The sequence below is a fragment of the Mugil cephalus genome, chromosome 11, assembly GCF_022458985.1.
Source record: "Mugil cephalus isolate CIBA_MC_2020 chromosome 11, CIBA_Mcephalus_1.1, whole genome shotgun sequence".
In the NCBI taxonomy this organism is placed as follows: domain Eukaryota; kingdom Metazoa; phylum Chordata; class Actinopteri; order Mugiliformes; family Mugilidae; genus Mugil; species Mugil cephalus.
This window is the reverse complement of record NC_061780.1, coordinates 21,008,238-21,029,331: the sequence shown is the minus strand read 5'-3', so window position 1 is coordinate 21,029,331 and position 21,094 is coordinate 21,008,238. Positions and strand designations below refer to the sequence as shown.

Here is a 21,094-nt window from a genome sequence, read left to right as displayed (position 1 = left end):
ATTAGCTGTTTGTATTAATAAGTAATTGAACAGGTGTACCTAATAAAGTGCCCGGTGAGTGTATGTCACGGTATTTTTCCAAATTCTGACGGTAAATCACTTATTATCATGGTATTTCCTAATGGTCGAGAGAGGAATTAATGCAGTAGATTGACTAATGATGGACTATTTTACTGTGATGATGAGTAAATATTGTAGAACATTGGAAGCATGGCCTCATACATTTACATCTTCACCACGCCTCGCACCTTGTGTCTTTAGAAGCACTACATTGACAATGGTCCGGTCTGAAACAGTGTCCTGCGGCGCAGCGTTCTGAACATTGTGTAATCAAATGCACCAGTACGCCCGTATATTAAAAATTCATATCATAACGAAAAGACACATACCAGTATAGTGCCCAGCAGTAGCAGGGGGTTTTAATGATGTGGCTGATAGGTGTAAGTCCTGCTTTGAACAGCAGGATTTAATAAAAATAAATAAATAAATAAATAAATAAATAAAAAGTAGACATTGGATGACCTTCCAGCACCAATGCAAAATTCCCTATTTAGGAAACAGAACACCTTTTACAACTTCGGGGACTTTGACGGTTAAATTTCGAACTTCAATCACTTTGAAGTCTTTTTAAAGGGGATGGAGACCGATTCCAGCAGCATTATGTCAAACATATTTTGTTCTACAAAAATAATAATAAAAAAAAAAAAAAAAAAAGTTTACAAGCCATTAGGTCAGTAACCAGAAGTCGGTAAGTGTACAAGTAGTCTTAAACCTTTCTGAGCCTCAACACGGCTTTGTCTTTTTCCATTACACTCTGGCTCCGCTGATTTAAAAGTACAGAAAGGAAAGAAGTACAGAGACCAGGGGGCAGACAGCAGGTGCTCCAACATACACACACACCAGCACCAGGCACACCTCCACCAGCATTTGCATGCACAAAAAAATCAGGACGTATGCAGGGCAGGCCTTTATATGAAGTTTATTTTAGCTGTCAGGGGAGCTGAGAAAGAGAAAGTGAGAATAGCAGAGACAGAGAAAAAGAAGGTAAAAGAGATTGAGAGGAGAGAGAAAGAGGGAGAGATACGGTTACACATGCATCTCACGCTGCTTCCCCTTTTGATTACTCTTCAAAGGGGGGTTTGAAATCGGAACACTTTTGCATACTGACACATAAAGCTTTGGTCTTTTTAAGAGCTGGCACGCAGGGAGAAAATTCACTGACGCTGCCGGGTCTGCTGCACATTTTAGCAGGGTTAAGCTGTAAAGCAGGCAGACACACGGAAAGTGCCTGGTTTAAAAACTGACTCCGGTCTGCACTTTGGGGCCACTGCCTGAGGCTAATGTTCTCCTGCTGGACAACTTGGTCTAGTCATAAACATTATCAAATACTAGTTGTTCCTCTGCTTGGGCTACATCTCGGCCCGTCACTTGCTGATACTAGTGAAGATATCTGTCAACAAAAAGAGCTGATGGCAGTGCATGGGATAAATCAGGAGCACTGGCAGCCAATGGGCTTCATCTGTCCATGCCGTAATATCAAATACTGTTTCAATATGTTAAAAAAGAAAAAGAAAAAATGTTATAACAGAACACAGAATTGTTCTGTTTGGTTCTACAACCATCTGATGAAAAACAAACAAATCTTTTCATTTAAGAATTTGCGACCAGAATATGTTTGTTATCCACGCTCGTTAAATAACCGAAACGTAATTTATACACTAAATGACAGTTTGAGTGAATGTCTAATCATTACAGGGACTAATTTAAAGAAGGAGCGAGCTCAAATGCAGCTCAAAGATAGAGTATGCATAGTTATATATACACACATATAGCTTAACTCTATTACTGTCAATGATAAAGATATATGGAACGTCCTACAATAATAAATGGATAGTAATCTTATACTTAAACCTTTACTGTTTGCCATGGGTCATTTCAGAGCACGGCTACCCCAGCAGGCAGGCCACCTCTAAATGACCAATTACGGCTACCTAAATTATTTTACTTCCCATACTGTGTCTGATGGTTGACTAAATCTGTCACCATATATCAAACTTTGGGAGTCAAACGTTTGTACATAATCACGGTAAAAATATTAAACACTGAAATAAATTCTCGCTGATTAAAGTTCGGCCGGGTTTAGAGTCTGATTGGGGGGAAAGCGCCGCCTGTATTTGAGAAGACACAGATGTAGCATTTGTTATTTAATAAAGTAGCAAAGATGTCAGCGAGGGAAAAGAGAGCCAAGCTCTACCACCAGAGAATGCATCCCAAACCGTAGTGGGGTAGATGAAAATAGACATCTACTGCACACTACGACTGCTATAGCGACTGCATACAATAAAAACCTAATGTAACTTTTAATGAAATTTGCTTGCGATTTTAAAATTCTTTCAGGGTTGCTCTCCATAGCAACATGAAACCAAACATGATGTCAAGTGTATGGCAGCCACAGGCATGCCACATCACACAGGGAAACACTAAGAATAATCAGATAACATCTCGGAGATGACAACAGGGGAAAAAATCCCAACAACTGAACTGCAGTAAACTGGGCCCAGCGACCACTGCTTCTAGAAGTCTGTGCCACGGCAAAAAAGGCTGAAAAATGCTTCAAAGGGTCCAAGTATGTAATGGAAAAGAAAATGGGATGTCAGCCCTAAATCTGGGTGATACAAAACTAATCTTTGGTTGGCCTTTTATCCTTTTATCCTTCTTCTAGTGACAGCTAATAAAAGCCACAAAAACACAGAAACAAACATGTTGTAATTCACAATGGCAGTGCACAAGTCCATCTGAGGGCGGCGATTAAAACAACATTTGCTTTTCTCTTGAATGAGGGAGTTTAGGTCAGCGGGGTAGATAAGAACAACAGTGGACTGGGTATTATACACACTGGGGGCCGAATGCTGGCCTTGTTGATGAATACTTGAGTCCAAACCACACAGTTGCTAGAATAAGAAGGACGGCAAATAAGGACAAGGGGAATAAAGCCACAGCGAAAGGATGAATAACTGTAGTGGTGGACAAATATCTCGCCAGGGTCTGCATTAAATTGTGCTAAATTCTGCAGGGCCAGAGAGTCCACGAACAAACTACTTATTGTAATCCATACCTGCTCCAGGAGGCAACGCAGCTACATGCTGTAGCCGTATCCAAGACAAATATGGTAAAAGGGGGTTGAGGAATGTCTAATCTGCATCTGGATCGAGAGCAAAACACACAATGTGAAAGACAATCAAAGGAAAATTGTGCCAGATTTCTTTCTTTCTTTCTTTCTTTTTTAACAACTGTTCGTTCATAAGAGAAAATGTTAAACGGATGTGTAGACCGAGAGATTTCTTTTTTTTTCTTTTCATTTACTCCAAAGTTCCTTGTTCAATGTTCTATGATAAAGGTCTTCAATGTTTTTCAGGCCAAGGCCCCCAAACTACATACTATAGTGTTCTAGTGCTATTAATAAATATGCATTATTATTATCATTCAATATTAAGCTATCCCTTTACTAAAGTATGTTAGATTCATGTTAACATGTATTTAAAGAAAATTTGTGGTGGGAAAATGCAAAAAAAAAAAATATAGATAGACCGACGTCCTACGAGAAACATGGAACGCTGGCAAAGTAATTCTGGTGTAGACAATTAAACCCTTCGGCGAAACACAAAATGCTCGAGTTATGGTCGTAAAAACAACGTCATCACTCAAATCAGGGGTTATATTATTTGTTATTTTAGTTTTTATAATATGAATATCAAATGGTTGACTGTGTCAGCCCTGGCCTCGCGTAGTACGGATGGTTTTCCAGCAGTAGATGGTGTGTTGAATTACTTTCAAACCGTGAAATCTGGTCAAAATTAACAGCAGCATCGAGGTGTTCCATCAGTATTATTTAGTGCGCTGCTCAAAAGCACATTAAAGTTTGCTGTACCTCATTGAAGAAAGCATATAAAGCCTTAAGGCCAAACTATTTTCGTTGAAATGTGCTCAAAATTCCAGCCTAACACATGGATAAATATTTAAAAACGTCGATCCACGGTTCTGCCGTCGTGTCATGCTAGCCTCCGTGCTATTGCTAACCGCAGGTCACCCTGGTTCACCTTGCAGAGCTCTCCAAGGCCCCCCCCCCACCACCACCACCACCACCCCACCCCTCTTTAGTCCAATATTTCAGCTGTGAGTCACACACACACACAAGCAAGGAGGCCAACATACAGTATCCAAACAAAGGCGACGGGGGCAACAAAGGGCAAGAAAGGGGAGCATTGGCACGGCTGAACAACACTGACGGATCCAAGTGAGAAATATTCTGAGGTCAGAATGTCCCATTATGCATCACAGCTTCGACCGCAGCCAAAACCACTGACAGCATCTCTTCTCCCTGACCAGCTCTAAATCCCTCCATCACCCAAACCTCCCATGCCTTAGTCCTTTTCTCCCTCTCACTGTCACTGCATGCATTGATTAAGGGTGGAAAGCCTGAGTACAGATTTTGACCACAGCAAAGTGAGGTAAGAAAACCAGACAGGAGATAGGTCCTGGGGAATAAAAAAAAAAGTGAATGAGTGAATGAGAATCCAGTGTGTGGGGTTATAGCATGGTTGCACACTTAGCAAAAAAAAAAAAAAAAAAAAAAAAAGTTCAGTTGAGGTTGTGCAGGGTCGTGCTTGGTATTCCACACAATTATGTTTAACAGCCCTGTAACAGGCCAATAAACACAGCACTGGAAGCAGTTAGGAGTGTGTGACAATGTCCCCCTACTCCGTGCTGATGGGCATGCCAGGTTCAAGTGTGTTTGTGTATGTGTGAAAGAAAAAGTTTGCACAATGTCCTGTGACAGGACAGGAAACTAACAGGGATGGCAGGGCTGACCTAAAACTCATTTTGTTCCGTCACATGCTCGGGAGGCAAAGGGCCACATTCGCAGGAGCGTTGCTTCACTCATGAGGCTCAGCAAACAAAATTATATTTTTATCCACAGCGGCATCGTGGAAATTGAGTTTTCTGTTAGCGCGGGACCTGTGGAAAGGCAGCTTTTCCAAACACGGCGAAGGGGAAAATTGTGAAATTAATTCAAAAATAGAAATGGGCACAAATAATCCGAAAGCCAGGGGTGTAATTATAGTGTGGAATATCTGTTACACAACTTTACCCTCTGCAAGGTTCATGGTAATGTGGAATAAAACTGCAGCAGCAAAAAAAAAAAAAAAAAAAAAAAAATGACAGACGACCTTTGGAAATGACTCAGGAACAACAAACATATACAGCATAGGGCGGTGCAGGACTTTAGTGAGTGTGCATGTGTGAATTATGTGCGAACAATGTTGTGGGTTAAACATTCATTTCATTTTGATGAGGAGGGCTTAACCACAATAAGAGAAACATTAAACAACACTTTTAGACGAGAGCTGGAGCCTACTGTTGGCCGGCGCCTTAGACTCGCAGGTGTGTTCATGTGGTATCTGTGTAATTACAGATGGTTCAGTGGGGAAAAGAGAAGTCAAAGATGGATAATTGTTCGTCCCTTTTATCCGATGACATCATGTCCTGTCAAAGTGAAACTGAATCTTTTAACATAACAAATGGACGTAGCTGGGACTGGACTTCAGTTACTGCTTCTAATGACAAATTCATTTAGAGAAAAAAAAAATTATAATAATAAAAAACACTGACATTGACAATGTGAGTGTGTGTGTGTGTGTGTGTGTGTGTGTGTGTGTGTAAGCAGGGGCAGGGTGCATTACCCGGACCACACTATATTAATATATACTTCAAAAACAGCGGAAAAGCTTCAGTTTTATCCAGGAAATCTCAGTTAAAAAAAAAAAAAATAGACGGAAGCCAATCAACTCCTTACGAGGCTGCACGTGCCAGGCTTTAACTGTGAAAACATGCTCAAATTACATACTTACACATTTACAAAAGCATTCACACACACACACATGCACGGCTTTGCAAGTTCACATGCAAAACTGAACACACGATCACATCCCTCCCTGCGCCCAGTCATTCAGAGTGGAAAAAAAGCAGTTTAAGAAAACAAACAAATAAAAGAAAAACCCCCTCCGGCCTCAAAACACCTGAATTCACATCCCCCGTCTTCTTTTTTCTTCAAACAAGTGCGGCTCTCAGGGTGTCCCTAGTCTTTTTTTAATATCCTCGCTGAGACTTGGCGCTGTGCTTAGCACTTCCTCTGAAGGATGGCACCTGCAACAGCAATGAGCTCAGTTACACAACACTGCTGAAGTAACAAGGTTATAGCCTGCTGTACTACTGCTGGGTGTTGAGTAAGTTCAGAACAGTGAGCTGGCTGCCGCGTCCCTTCTCCTTTTTCTCGCATGTTTGTCCCGAGGGGGAAAAAATCACAACAGGAATCCAGAGACTGCCCGTTCAATAAGAGAATCGGAGACGGGCCGGATTCCCGTTATTATTTGTGCTGTATAAGACGTGTTTCATGTGTACAACTCATGTGTGGAGAGACTTTCTTACAGGTTGGGTTGAGTCTCACTATAGTCACTGACAAATACAAGATTCAGTGTCTCAAAACTGAGAGTGTCGCGGCTTTTTGAGTGACAGCCGCCTGCTAATGTGGTAGGTGACCAAAGCTTATCCTGAGACTTAGGTACTTAGCCCTTCCTCTTAGGCCTCCAAATGAACAAGGATCTACTTACACTTTGATCTACAACGCACAGGATCTGATTCAGTCTGGATTCTGGATCAGGGGGCCACATGCTGATCGACAATAAATAAAATACAGCTAGAAAAGACACAGGCAAACAAAAAGCTGGAAATGCATCCAAGCGGAGGGTACTTTGATTAAGTGGTAAGATGCCTTGAGACATTTATTTTATTTTTATTTTATTTTTTTAATCTTGTCTGTTTCTTCCCTCTCATCCCTGCCTGGCATCAGATCACAGACTTCTAAATAGGGGGATTCTTCTTCTTCCATTTTTTTTTGTGGCAAGTCCTGCTCAGTTTTATTCCCGATCACCGCTCTGCACCATCAGATAGCGTTCAGAACACAGCCACATGTGTCGACCCTGTTTCAAATCTTTCCGTCTTAATATCCCCCCAAAAAGCGTCCCGCACTTCCTGCTCTTCTGAGCGGCAGTGGGGAGTGCACGATCTGTCTTGTGTAGTGTATTTCTCCCTTGAGTCATTGTGAAGATGGTTTATCTGGTTCCAGCGGAGCAGGTTCTAATAGAGAGGAAGCTGAGGGCCAAACACACTTAGGCTTTAAAAGGCTGAGGCCATGTGGAAATGGCCTATATAACCACAGGAGGCTCTTAGGATCTGCTGGGCCTCGCCAGTAAATGACAGAACACTGAGTTAGATGCAGGACAGCCTGTCTTCTAGCAACTTAAAAAAAAAAAAAGCAGAAGAGAGTATATCATTCTCTGATAGATAGTGTTCTTTAGAAGTACAGTTAAACGTTTCAGACGTGAACTGACAGGCTGTGGGGACGCTACAAAGACCTGCTCCGCTGAGAGCATACCTGGAATCGTAGACATCCCAATGAAGCCACACAGGACTAAAGTCCGAGTGCTTAAGAAGAACTTTTTTAGGGAATGTCTCCACTGTATAAAAGGGTTGCTGTTCTTCACATTCCAACTGGATGAGTGGAAGCCCACTGTAAACCATCTTTCTCCAGAGTAAAGTCCTGTTAATTAAAATACATGATTTATAAGAGTAACCTCTTTTGACAAGCCCCGTCTGAACCGAGCCAGTAAAATGTTTAACTGTATTATATGACAAGGGGATGATGCCGTGCGTTAACTAAATACTTCTCGAGGAGCAGCTTGTCGGCTTGTCTCTCGCTGCACGGCCGCGGCGAAGCACATGTGCGACATTTGTCCCGAGGAGCCGCGCGCACACACCCGATGTGAGGCTTATTGTTTTCGCATCACTGCAGGGAAGAGAAACTTGGACGTTCCAAACCTGTACGGGCTTCAGCAGTGCATGAACCCTGCAGGTCAAGATCGCGCTCACGTGCGCACGCGGACTCGCACGTTTTGAGGCGCGCGTGTGCCGACACATTTTTCTCTAATTTTCTCTGTGCACAATAAGCACGACACACAGGAAATCACCCAGAGATAGAGAGGAGGAAATTAGAAACACCCTCCCAGCATCCCCAGTGAAAACATTTGCAACTCTGGAGCGGAGAAGTCTCAGTGGAAGGATCGGCAGCAAACGGAAAACACATCCCTTTGTTTTAAAAACCCGATACCTCTCCAAATGTAATCTTCCTGTGCCTGCACCAGACGGGACAGCGTGTTTCCTTAGTGGCCAGTCGGATGAACAGAAGGTCCGCAGAGCATAAACCCCAAACCCACCCACCCGCCGGTAACCTCCTGCTCCTCTTCTTCTTCTTCTTCGTACATTATCTTCCTGTATTTTCTGCTCTGTCCAAAAACACATTTGGAATGGTGGACGAATAGTGTAAATAGCGTCTTCCTGTAAATTAATGTGATTAATGTGTGTACCTGGAGATGACACTGCGCAGATGTGTCTTGTGGTGCATGGATGTACACACATTAAGTTTTGGCTGCAACCTCAGAGGGCAAGCGTTCCTTCCACATGTCGATGAGAAAAACATTTAAGCATGATGCCTCCTGACAACAGATGGGCTAGGTCTCACCCACATGCCACCACAAGCAATAAGTCGTTGCCTGGCACAGCAACACAGCCAGGCAGCCAGCCATCCCTGTGGCCCTGCATTCCTCTCTTCTAACACTGCTTACAGAAGCTGACAAGCTCTGGAGGTCTCCCTGGCCGAGGTGGAAATCTGCAAAAATAAACGCTTTAGGTGACATGAAGGCTTTGTTTGTTTCTGCTGGCCCAGCTGTTTGTGTTAGCGCGGTGGGTTAATTGCGACTTTGATCGCTGGGTTTATTGATCCAACAGTGGCCTTAGGAGTGCGGGCTGGCCTGGGCCTGCCTCGCATACTCCCACTTCACCCCCGATCTCAAACAATTGCCCCTCCGCCACCTCCAAGCGTGGTGAGCCGACGCAGATGGGGTGTAAGGGGTGACCACTCTAAACTGAGGCTAGAGATGCACGAGGAGAGGGGGTGGTCGCGACTGGAATTACTCTGACGTGACAGCTGATGTTCCGCCGAGCGGAGCCAAGGATAGTTTAGTTTAGGTGGAAAAGACACCGGCTGGGCTAAATGTTACAGGGGTCGGACTGGTGCCAGATGTAAAAGAAAAAGAAAAAAAAATAGGCTTGGCATGGTCAATCTAAAATAGCGGTGTGACCAGACAATTATGCCTTGGGCTGACTACGGGGAGTGGAGGTGGCTGTGATTATGTTACGCAGCATGTACTGCAGGCCAAGTTGGATCAGAGGGTGATGGACTACAGATGAAAAGAGGTTTTATTGGCTAACTCTGGCAAATTGTCATCACTACTGATTTATGCAGTGTGACCAAATGAGGTAGGCCAAACTGGGCCGGTTCTAAACTCCAACCGATCCGACTTGACCTCTGTTTGGCATGGCTTCCCGCTATGTCCCAAGACAAAGGGTGGATGAGTGCTCCAACATATTAACCAGATTCACCTCCAAACAAGCCTTCCAAGGCACATTCTGAACATCGTGGTATGAACTGCACGTAATCTTTCCGTGACAGCTTTAAAACATTCTAGTGCTGTCAGCAATTGTAGCTTCTGTGACAATTTTGCACTTAAGACATGCTGTAATGTAAGAGAGGGTTTTTTTTTTTTTTTATCCTATTGAAAATCAGTTCCAGGTCTCAAGGCCTCTGAGATTCAAGAGGTTACAGACACTAGAGAAACTTGGTAAGCACTTTTCCAGTGCAGCCCGGTGAGAGGGTCAAATATGCATGTGCGTCTTATAATGGCTGTGAGGTCATCGGGATATTGACACAGCAGCAGATGATGGAATGAGACTCCGGCCACACATGCGCATTGACACACACATACCTACACGCACGGAGAGCGTTCTCATCACTAAACAGCTAATAACACATCTACTGTTACATTGTGGGGGTTTCATTTACAGCAGGCCATACCAGACAAGCAGGGGAGTCTAATCAGGACACAGTGCACACACCCTTTTTTCACATCCTCTTTTCATATTCCCTCAGTGCCTTCCCATCATTCCTTCCTTCCTTCCAACCTGCTGGCCGTTTCCATGTCTGTGTTGACAAATTTTGGGGAGGATGGCAAAGGCATGAGAAACAATTTCTGACCTCGGCAGTGATCTCTCGCTTCTGCACTCGTCCAATCGGAGCTCAGCTTTCCACTAAACGTCCAGGGAGTGCAAGCTATAATAAAACTTTTGTGTATGGGGGATAGTTACAAATTAAAATATGTACAAGAAATTCACTAATTTTCCTTAAATTAATTTTTTTGTTTTCAAATGAATAAAAAAAACAGTTTAGCTATAGCCTTTTCACTGAAATTTCATTTCATTTTGAAGGGACAGCATCTCCCAGGGCTTGTAAGTTGACTGTCAATTTTAAAAGTTGCCAATGTGCTATAATCCTCAAACAAACACACGGTTTTATAGCTGGCCACAAATTATAGTTGTAGTTACAAATCCTTTGGAAATTGTGGGATCTGACAGACAGGGAGGATGAGGTGTTGAATGGAGGGATGATATGATGAAGAGAGGGGGGTAGCGGATGAAGTAATGTGCACGCATAAGGCGGTCTAGCCGGGGGTCAGATCCTGTTCATGGAAACCATCTGGCCAGCTTGATCTGGGACACACCAAACATACAGAGTGCATGATTCTTCTTTCTGTATCGCTCTCACTTTTCTTCTCCTTTCAGATTCGCCATTTTTTTCCCCCCTCATTCTTTCTTGCTTCCTAACCTCCCTCTCCTTTCCATCAATTTACCTTTTCTACCCCACTGCTTTTTCTCCTCTTTTTCTCTCTCAAAAAAATCTCCTTCTCATTAATGCATGGCAGCTGCAGGGAGCAGTGTTACTTCATTTTTCCATGGCAACGGCCTCTCTGTTTCAGCAGATCCCATTTCAGTTTTGGTAGCAACGTGCTCCTTTGCCAGCACTGAACACATTCATGTGTTAAATAGAAGGAATTATTTCAGAATTCCTGAAATAGAATCACCGTCCTGATCACATGCAATTATTATCAGGGGCCACAGAGAACATGGGAGTCCTCAGAGACAATAGGGCAGAGAAGGGGAGATGGGAACGACGAAAAAAAAAAACAGGAAAGGGTGAGCAGTGAGGGAGTGGACAGGAAGTAAGAAGAAGAAGCTAACATGCATGGGACGGAGAGGTTAGAAAGCAATGCAAAGTGAGAAGCTCAGAAGATGTACTATACACGAGGCTTGAAAAAAACAAATTATTGCCTTAATCTGACTTTAACTGGACAACTTAAGTGCATGTAAACGCGATACTAAAATCAGAGTTCTCTTTATCTGATTAAGACACCCAGGTAATGTGATTGGACAACTACAACTGCTGTGCTGGTGTATGACCCCAGAACAAAACCATACAAGACAACCGGTTGCAGAAGAAGAAGAAGGTAAACAGAGGCGGTAGAAGAACCACCTTAAGGGTAGCGCCATCTTATCTGCAACATTATGTACGAGATTAAAAAAGCTGAACTATTATCCATCTTGTTGTTTGCAGGTCTGCCACATGAACAATTCATATTTATTATATGACGTAATAGGTCAACTGGAAAGGGAGCCGTGTTAACCCGCTGACAAGACACATATCGCCACCTAGTGTAGAGGAGGAGGACATGTTCCTGTCAGTTATTCGATTTTCTCCACTGCATGTAAACTGGGACACATTCAGAAAGTCGAATTTCGAGCACAGCTTAATGGAAGTAAAGCTGAGAGTCATATCCCCAGGGCTACTTGAAGATCTTCCAGGCCACTCTGGACAAGGACGATTGAAAAGCAACGCCACCTACAACTATTACAGCCTTGAACATGACCATGAACTACAGCTACTTTTTCAGGAAACAACAGTCCCTTAATAATAACTGTGGTGTTTGATGAGGTCTTGCTCAGACTTACCGCCGACACCATACCCATTGTGGTGGTGTGACAAAGACACTGCCTCTTTCTGCATTTAGAGAATGAGTTACAGAGGCCTCTGTTTGCCCAAGCAGTGATTCACATAGGTATACAGTACATGAAAACGCTATTTCTCTTTGAACCACTCTGCTTGTTTATTCTCAGTATTAGCGTCCCATCTGTCTTCATCACCTTACGGGAAAAAAAATCTAGAAGAAGTTCTTTGATGTCTTTTGAATTCATCACGAATGACGTGGCTGTTTTTATAACAAGCGCTACCGAGGTAAAAAACGAAGAGGCTCTGAAACAGACAGGAACATAGCGCATTGAAATCATTCTGGTTTTCGTTGAAGTGCTCAGCCACAGATAGAGCGTGACACTCATGGGTTTAGATAATAGTCCATGCTGTAACCATGCATGACAAAACATCACAAGGAATCTATGCTAACTATAGCTGGCATTGAAAAAGACAAGTATGGCGTTAAGAGTTACTTAAGAGCAGAAAGCTACAAATAGAGGCAGTAAATGTCCTACTTTTTCCAGCTGTTATTCTGGTTTTAAACTTGGAGGGGGATGTTCCGAAGACGTTACATAAGCTACATATTGTGTAGTGGGGCTGAATGACATACCCTGACTTATTTTTGAAGTTGATATTCCTTGGAGATGCAAAAATTATTTATTAACTAAAATATTGAACATACTGCATCCTCGGTGGTCTGCTGTTTTACACGAGTGGAAGAAATGACAACAGTCAACAGTCTAAGTGAGCTCAGAAGCCATAGAATAATAAACACTTCTGTAACGCTGTATCCCCCACTCTCATTAACTCAACCTCTCTCTATCCCTCGCACTCCTCTGTAAAAGATGGAAAGAAAGCTCTGCATGCTAAATTGGGCACATGTGCAGCAGAAGTGTGAGCTATTAGGTATTCTGTTTACACCACACTAAAATAAATTGAGTGGTTTAGGTTTGGGGATATCCAAGACCTGGGGTACCAGCTGTTGGGTTATTCGGTTTGGTTCGCTTCCACTCCCATGTCAACAGGACAGAGTGTTTCCTAATTACTGCTGCAGTACATGGTGTGGTCCCAGTCGCACAGCCGAAGGGGACAGAGGAAAGTGGAGGCAATGACGGGCTCAGCAAACTATTAGAAGGTTGAGTTAACTTTTGTGGAAGTACTGTAAACAGCTCAATGGACTGACACGGGACATGGTCTCTGGAGCATTATTTCTATTCACGTGTGCTTTCTTTCATGTTTGACTGACAACAGTTTGTGTGGTCCTAGCAGTAAGAATTAAGCTGATTTGTTGGACTTGAACCCCACTTGGTAGTTGTTGTTAACGCGTACAAATAAAGTCACTCATAAACCATATATATGCGTTTCAGCTGCGTTTAGCCCAATGACAAGTATTCACGTTGGCACGAATAAACCCCACGAGGGAAAACCTCTGTGCACCTGCATTGACCTTCCTGCATTTGCAGTCCAATCAAACACTAAAAACATCTATCTAATTTATGATTCCTGTAGTGATCTGAGTGAAATTAGATCCCGTTCACATAAAAGTAAAACAATAAATGTAACTATAATATTTATTAAGAAAAAAAAATGGAGTTTACCTGAACAATTAGTTAAAAAAGATGAAATTAATACTCTGAATAAACGTGGTGACCATGTGCACATTGGAGACACCCAGTCAGAACTGAACTGTACACTACTGAAGTTTGCCCCATCCGGTAATGTACCCCACATGAGCACTGTGTGCATAGAAACACACACACACACACACACACACACACACACACACACACACACACACACACACACATGTGCACACACACCAGGATGTCCCGCTCTTGCATCAAGAGGAGGCCTGTCAGAGACTTGTCAGCACTTCCTGATGCACTTCAGATGGGACCAGTTGTGATGTGGTCTCTGCTAACTGGTCCAGTCAAGCAAGCAGACACACAAAGCGAGCACTTAAGTGTCCAGTTAGACACTTAAACAGACAGGCAGGGACATCCAGACAGTCAACCAGATACTCAACCCACCACAAAGGGACAAGAGACGCTATGTATGCAACTGTATGCAAAACAGGCTAATTGGCTAACAGCTAACAGAACTCCCTGGAAGCCATATGGCAAGAGCCACAGATGGAGCTAAGCTGGGATTGGTTGAGCTGAACCTCAGTACTTTACTGCAACAGAAGAGAAAAATCAGTGAACGGTGAAGCTGCATGTTGTATGTTGTAAACATTTCAGTAGGGTAGGCTCTTGTTGACATGTGCTGTTGATCTGCAGCCTTGGGAGTAAAAGGATGTACTTCTGAGACACGCCGCCACAACAGAAGTAGAAAAACCCTCCCGTCACAGAATGACGGAAAAGATCACCAGGTATGCGCAGGTAAACTTAGTGCAATAATAATAATAATAATCCAGTTTTGTACCTGTAGTGTAAGTCGTTTGACAGCATCCCAGGCGTGGGCGATGAGCTCCTTCATTCGCTCTTCAGACGTCGTCCACGACTCCTCGGTCGTGGCGTCAGGCATCACCCTCATTGGGATGGACAGGGGACGAGACTCTGGGAAAAGGAGGAAAATGATGAGTGACACACAACTTACACGGCTTATACAATCAGCCCGACTGCGGCTAATTTTTCAGCACCGTATGTATCCAGCGCTAAAGCCGGTTTAGACTCGGTGAAACATTTAGCCCTTTCTACAGCAACCCCCCCCTCACCACAGAAGTAATGTAGCACCCTGTAAAGTCCTAAAATAAAAATCAATATTTTATTTATTAACATGCGGAAATGTACTGCCATGCATTTATGCTTTATTTAACTTGCTTCATCATTCACTGTTATTTTCATTTGCTGTGAAGTATCATGTTATATGATGTTTAACTGACACTTCATTGAAGTGATGTAATGCTGGCAGTCAGGCTTCGTGTCTCCTAGAGTGGAGAGGGAACTATGAGAACTGAGAAAACACCAGCGCACACACACACACACACTGTTCTAGACATGACATGTCTTCGTGGGCCTGCTGTGGTAAGATGATTGTCTGCGCTGACACTCATGGCAACAGTCGACCACAGAAATCACACAGCAACCGGCACTTACAAGCATCCTTCCGCGCTAATCAAAAAACACCTTCAGTGTTAAAGAGACAATTGTTTTGGAAGGAGGAAGGAGAAACTGGGAGATGCACAGAAGCAGAGAAGTATATAAAGAGAGCGTGCAGCCGTCTTCCAGGTTAACCTGAGGTTTTGTGCATGCTAAAGCCATCAGGGCGTCAGGGGTTAAGGAAAGAGGGTCTCTTTAAAGACACATTAAGACATGTTCCATGATTTAAACGTCTGCCTTACTCAGCAGCTCCATCTCACAACTGTCATGCAAACGAGAAGTGATGTCACATCGCTACCTTGTCTCCTGCTCCCGACTCCGTGTTCCCAAATATCACATAAATGGGTTGGCATGGCAATAACAGCCAGACGAAAAAAAAAAAAAAGGGGGGTAGTTAATTACCCTGATTTTAAGTTGCTGTGGAAACCTGTCTAAAAACTTGTGAGGTAAGCTTGTGTGTGCGCAGGCATCTGTGCGCATGATTGAGTGACTCGGGTCACAGGTGCGTGTGTGTAAAATGTGTGTATGTATAAGAAGAAGTAAGCAGACTGTAGGCGAGATCATTGTGTCTGGACTCTCTTGGAGTATTTTCTCACGCTCAGCATCCAGGTGCCTCTGGCACTTGGGGACTATGAAATGGACTGTATTTGTCATGATGCCTACAATCAGTGTTGCGCTGCACATTTAGTACATTTGGCAACCGACGGCACATTTTCCAATCTACCTTCTCCCTCACTCTTATTCATCAGTTACATTTTTTTCTGTCAGCCTTTTTTACACAACCATTTCCAATGTTCTTGCACTAAATACCCACATAGTCAAAGATGGCAAAAATTGACTTTGACAGGAAAGATTCGGTTTCATGGACTCTCTTTCATTGAGTAACAGAGTGCTGCATAAACTGCAGTGATATCATTGAATTGTCCGTAGAGTTTTGTTGTAAAGGGCTGTGTGTGTGTGTGCGTTGGCGTTCTCTTGACTACATTAGAGAGCTATTTCCTATTCAGCTCTGCAGGGGCTCCATTTAGACATGACAGAGCTCTGTGGCTACTGCTCCCTGTCATGTGGCCCGGTTGTCTAGACCAAGGAGAAGTTGCCCCGGGAACTGGGCATGCTCTGTGTGTGTGTGTATACACGTATGTGTTTAATTGGAAAGTAAGTTGTGACGGTGTAGCGCATCTGCATGTGCGCTGCCCTGAGAAAACCTGAAAACACTCGCTAAAAAGAGGACGCTAAACGAGTATACGCCCTCAGCATTCATCACTGATGCAATCTTAAAGTAAATAAAGACCACCCTTCTGAAATTAAAAAAAAAAAAAACAGAATTCCTGGTAACACACCAACACCATCATAAAGACACGAGTATAGCTGCGTATGTACGTGTGAACAGAGAAAGCCACGCGCAGATAGATGTGTTATTGCAAGTTAAATTTAACTCGAGCAACAATATTACCTTCAAAACTGAGTTATTGTCCTCAACACACTTCGAGATTGCTTTTTGGCGAAGTAACACGGGTGGTACCGACTGTAATTTTCATCTAAAATTTTATTTTGGCCAAATTTTGGCTAACCTTGACCTCCAGGGATCATCTATTTTTTTTTTTTTTTTTTGACTTTGGGGGTTGGCCAGGCTGTGAAAGTTCTTCCCCCGGAGAGAGTCTGTTAGGCAAATCAGGAACTGCGCTGAAGCTGAAGCACACCATGGGCAGTAACAATGCAAGGCCAGTCTGCATGAAGCCCTGCGCTTGGTTTTAAATACCATTCCAGGACTCTGTTTGTTAATCCTGGGGTCATTATTTGGAATGAAACTGCCATATCTTGTTATAGTGACTTGGCGCCTGCTATTTCTGCAGGGAGGGGATCGAGAGAGAGAGAAAGAGAGGCATGCAGGGACAGAGTATAAGAAAGACAGAGAGAACACAAAAGTTCTAAATTCAAATGAAAGAAAAATATGACAGGAGCGCCCAAAGCTCTTAAACCTGCCCAGGCCTAACAAGTCCTGAGAGGCCTCTTAAAGTGGGGTTATTCCCCCTGCCTCGTGCCATCTCAGCCATGTCCTCATTTTCACCCTCAGTGAGGCCATTAGGCTAATATGTTATTGGCCAAACTCTGACCATACACCCTTTTCCTCCTCTGTTTTGTTCTCACTCTCTCCCACCACTCCCTCTGTCTTTCTCTTCTCAGCGTTCAGCTGGTTTGTGGAGCTGCCAGTCCCGTCCCCTATAAACATTCTAGTGCTCTGATGGCGATTATTCATCCTCTTTAACAGCTCCATCTCATCTCCCAGCAAGTGGAAGACCCGTTCCTTTGAAGCCCACAGTCTGAGCGTGTGTGTGTGTGTGTGTGTGAGACAATGATCTGAGAAAACGAAGAGACCAGCGCCACATCGCAGCGTGTTGAGTTGCATGTTGAATCCGCGTTGCCTCATCTCATGGCATCGGCAAAAGGTGTGAGGGTGAAACATTAACATTGCAGCACTAGCAAACTTCCCACTAAAAACTTTACAGTCTCAACAACAATGATAGTGCAAAGCATCCATACGTCTTTCCCAGGAGGTTGAGTAACAGAAACATAAAAAAAAAAAAGGCACACTTCCCCACGCCGCCTCCTATCTTCCTGGTATGTTCCCTATTACAAATGGTTTATAGTGAATTGAAGTGTTGTATATTCTGTTACAGCTGCGTGCAGAGACAGCAATGGGGATCTTTAATAGACCTGCCCTCCTATTTGTTTTGGATGCAAGTCAGTGTTTATTTAAATATTTACGTGACTCCATTTGTAACAGCATTATTGAAGAAGAAGAAGAAGAAGAAATAGAAGACGAAGAAGTAGTGACGTTGCGGTCAGGCTGACTGGAATGGGTGAGGACTTGTTGGTGCAAGGGGTGGCAACCAAATATTCTTTGTTCTCTGCACACACTCCGTCCACAGCACACACTCCAGAGTCTCTCTTTCCTGAAAGCTGTGCTTCAAGACGTCCCCGGCGTCTCAATCGAGGGTACGCACGTGACGTCACAGCAAGCGACGTCTCCGTGGTTACGGCCACTGAGCGGCAAAAAAGTCAGCACGGAGATTAGCGGCAATTAGTTTAAACCACAGGGTTTAATGGCGTCTGAATTGTAAATATAATTTAATTTTGCGCTGTTGTGTGATTGACTGAACTGAATGGATTTGAAAAGCAGACAGAGATATATTTTTACAGATGCCTCCAAAAGAGAAGCAAAAAACTGGAATCCAGGTAGGTTCTAGTTGTGGTTCACAGTTTTTCTCAGGTAATATTAATTTGCGCTGTATTTTTTGATGAAGTTGCACCTTAAGTTACTTCTTAAGTTTCATTCTGGAGGGCTGGCAGATAAGTTTACGGATGTTATTGTTTTGGTGCATTTATGGCTGATAGTTGCTATTTCAGTTCCAGCAATAAATAACAATAAACGGAATATTTGCAGTCACTTCTCATCATCCTTTTAACCCCTGGTCGGACGCTACAGTATCATAAGGCTAACGTTACTTCTCAGTAAAGCTCTTAGCGTTAGCATCTTTTATTTAGCTACAGTTATCTTAACTGAAATGACCTAAAACTAACTTAAACCAACTGAAACTGAGGCTAATCCACTTTTCCAAACCCATACTAGTTTGTATGGATCATTGTCGAGTCCAATTGTCCTTAATTTGATAATTGGGAGGCGTCAGAGACGTCAGTGCATACGCTCTATAGACTAGAAGAGGGTTGTTCAAATTTAGACAACACTGCACTGATTATTTAGCAAAGATTCTTCTGTAAGGCAGAGGAGAGGAATCCTGCCGGCCTCCATCATGACACAATGTGCAAAGAATTAAAACAAAAAGGCCCCTCTTCTCCCTGTGACACCGCAAACCGTTTAAAACAGCCCATGAGAAATCATCTCAACACAGTCCCCCCTCACCCCCCCCCACCTCTCCTCCCGCCTCCCTCTGTCATCCTCTGTCACTAAACCCCCTGTAACTTGTACACCCATACATCACATCTGATGAACTGCAAATCAACCCCAACTTCGCTCCGTGCTGCTCTCAAAACCTCAAAAACCAAAGCCAACATCCACAAGGCCTAAAACCCTTATCATTCATGGAAGCAGGAGGTGATGCGTAAGGACACATCTATTCCCCGCGGACAGCTCCGTCGTCCTGGACGTCAGCGAGACGTTTGTCTGGACTCATCAGCGCGCCGGGGCCGATGACGTTCTAATCTAGCGAGCAGGGTCCCCTACAGAGTACAGTCATTCTTCTAAGGGAGCTGGGGGCTGCTATCTCATTATTCCTCCTTTTTTTTCTTGTTTTCTTTCCCCACTCCAGCCATCATTACCTTGATAAATTATTGACTTTACCAGAAAAATTAAACTATATAAATAACTCCACAATATAAATATTATCCCCTTCTGAAAAGCGCACAGCAGCCAATAAAAACCTGCCTGACTTCCATCAGGCTACTTGAGTTTGGACTATAGTTGTGCGTCTGTGTTGTTCTGCCTCATGTCCTCTCATCAGTTTTCTTTGTGTGTCCATGCATGTACTTATTAGATTCTCTCTGCTGCTCATTTCTAATAAATTCACTCATTTATATAAGTCTCTCAACCATGAAAGCTGGACTTTCTTTATGGATGCTAAAGCTCAGCGGTTGTCATCAGTGTTTTTTTTTTTTTTTTTTGACACCAGATATTGTTTCTTACCTCGCAGATTAAAAGCCTGAACAAAGCAAATGTTTCCATCTCTCTCTGTCCCTTTTAAGCCCTTTCCAGCAAACAAGGAAGTTGCATCTAATCCCATCATCCAGGCCACAAAACGGACAGGAACAAAGACAACAGTCCTCATTACAACCTTTTAGGAGACGGAGCCAAGATAGGAGGATAGGTTTCTCAGCATTAGAACTATGCTCTCACAGCGCCAACGGCTAATTTTAGGATTGAAAAGAAAAGCCAGTGAGATCATTACTCTGGTAGATGTTAGAGAACAATGAGAAGCTCGGGACTTGGGAGGCTCGTGATCAGAAACACGGCGCTGCTGCCAAGACGAACATTCATTAGGGACAAATAAAGAAAATACTTAGAGGCTAGTTTTATGTGAACCAATTTGTGGCGTAATTGTGCGGGCAGACAGAAATCGACCTCAAACTGAGGAAAAATGACTTGTTTTCAAAGTTGTCTCTCCGCTGCCTTTTTCTTGTAAAGGATAATCACACAAAAAGCAACTGTTAACACTTCTGTGATGGTGTTACTAAGCAACGTTCAAATAAACCTGTGATGTGAGTTCAATAACAAGTGCAGGATTAAAAAATGAAGTCCATCAACCAGAATATTTACTCAGACCATATAATTAGATAAACAATCAAATCCAAATAAACAGAGCAGGACTACCAGCCAACATGAAACCCAACTATGCAGCTTCAAAACTCCCTAAGTGATTAATATTTGGTGTGCGTACAGCGAATGTGTCATTATGAAATATAAGGCAGTTTGAGGAGTAATCTGATTCCCCATTTGACGGAGGGCCAGGCTTGCAGACCTGCGCGGGTTTTTAGTAGCGCAAAAATAACAACAATAACTTTTACCGAGTGCTGTGTTTAAAGTCAAAGTCTCTGTCATCCACCGGAACTGGCTCCGGTCCAACTCAGTCAGCACCGGTTTGCGAAAGTCAGCGGTGTCTTGTAACATGCGCCCCTGTATATTTAACATGTGCAACGACCAAAACCAGAGAGGAAGACAGAAAAGGGTGAAATATTTCGTTGCCAAACGGAGCTGAGTGGATACGGGTCACGAGAGTCGAGCTGGGCAGCCTCACAGCCCCAGTATGATATCACCTTGCCCCTCGGTGCTTTCTGGGGAAATGATCTGCAGCCGACTGGTCCTGTGTGTCTCTGTACATTTGCCTACACATTAACAGGCACCTTCCAAAAAAGCCTGCAGGAAAGTCCCCCTTGATTACTATGA

General features: G+C 43.4%; 1 protein-coding gene across 5 annotated transcripts in view; it reads right to left on the bottom strand.

Annotated features, from left to right (window-relative positions):
* Positions 1–21,094, bottom strand: part of LOC125016930 (vacuolar protein sorting-associated protein 13B-like) — a 302,660-nt gene that overhangs the window by 157,017 nt on the left and 124,549 nt on the right. For all 5 annotated transcript variants that reach the window (XM_047599702.1, XM_047599699.1, XM_047599703.1 and 2 more), the window contains exon 22: positions 14,459–14,592. In XM_047599702.1, the coding sequence (XP_047455658.1) occupies positions 14,459–14,592 (134 nt within the window). The remainder of the gene's footprint in view (positions 1–14,458; positions 14,593–21,094) is intronic.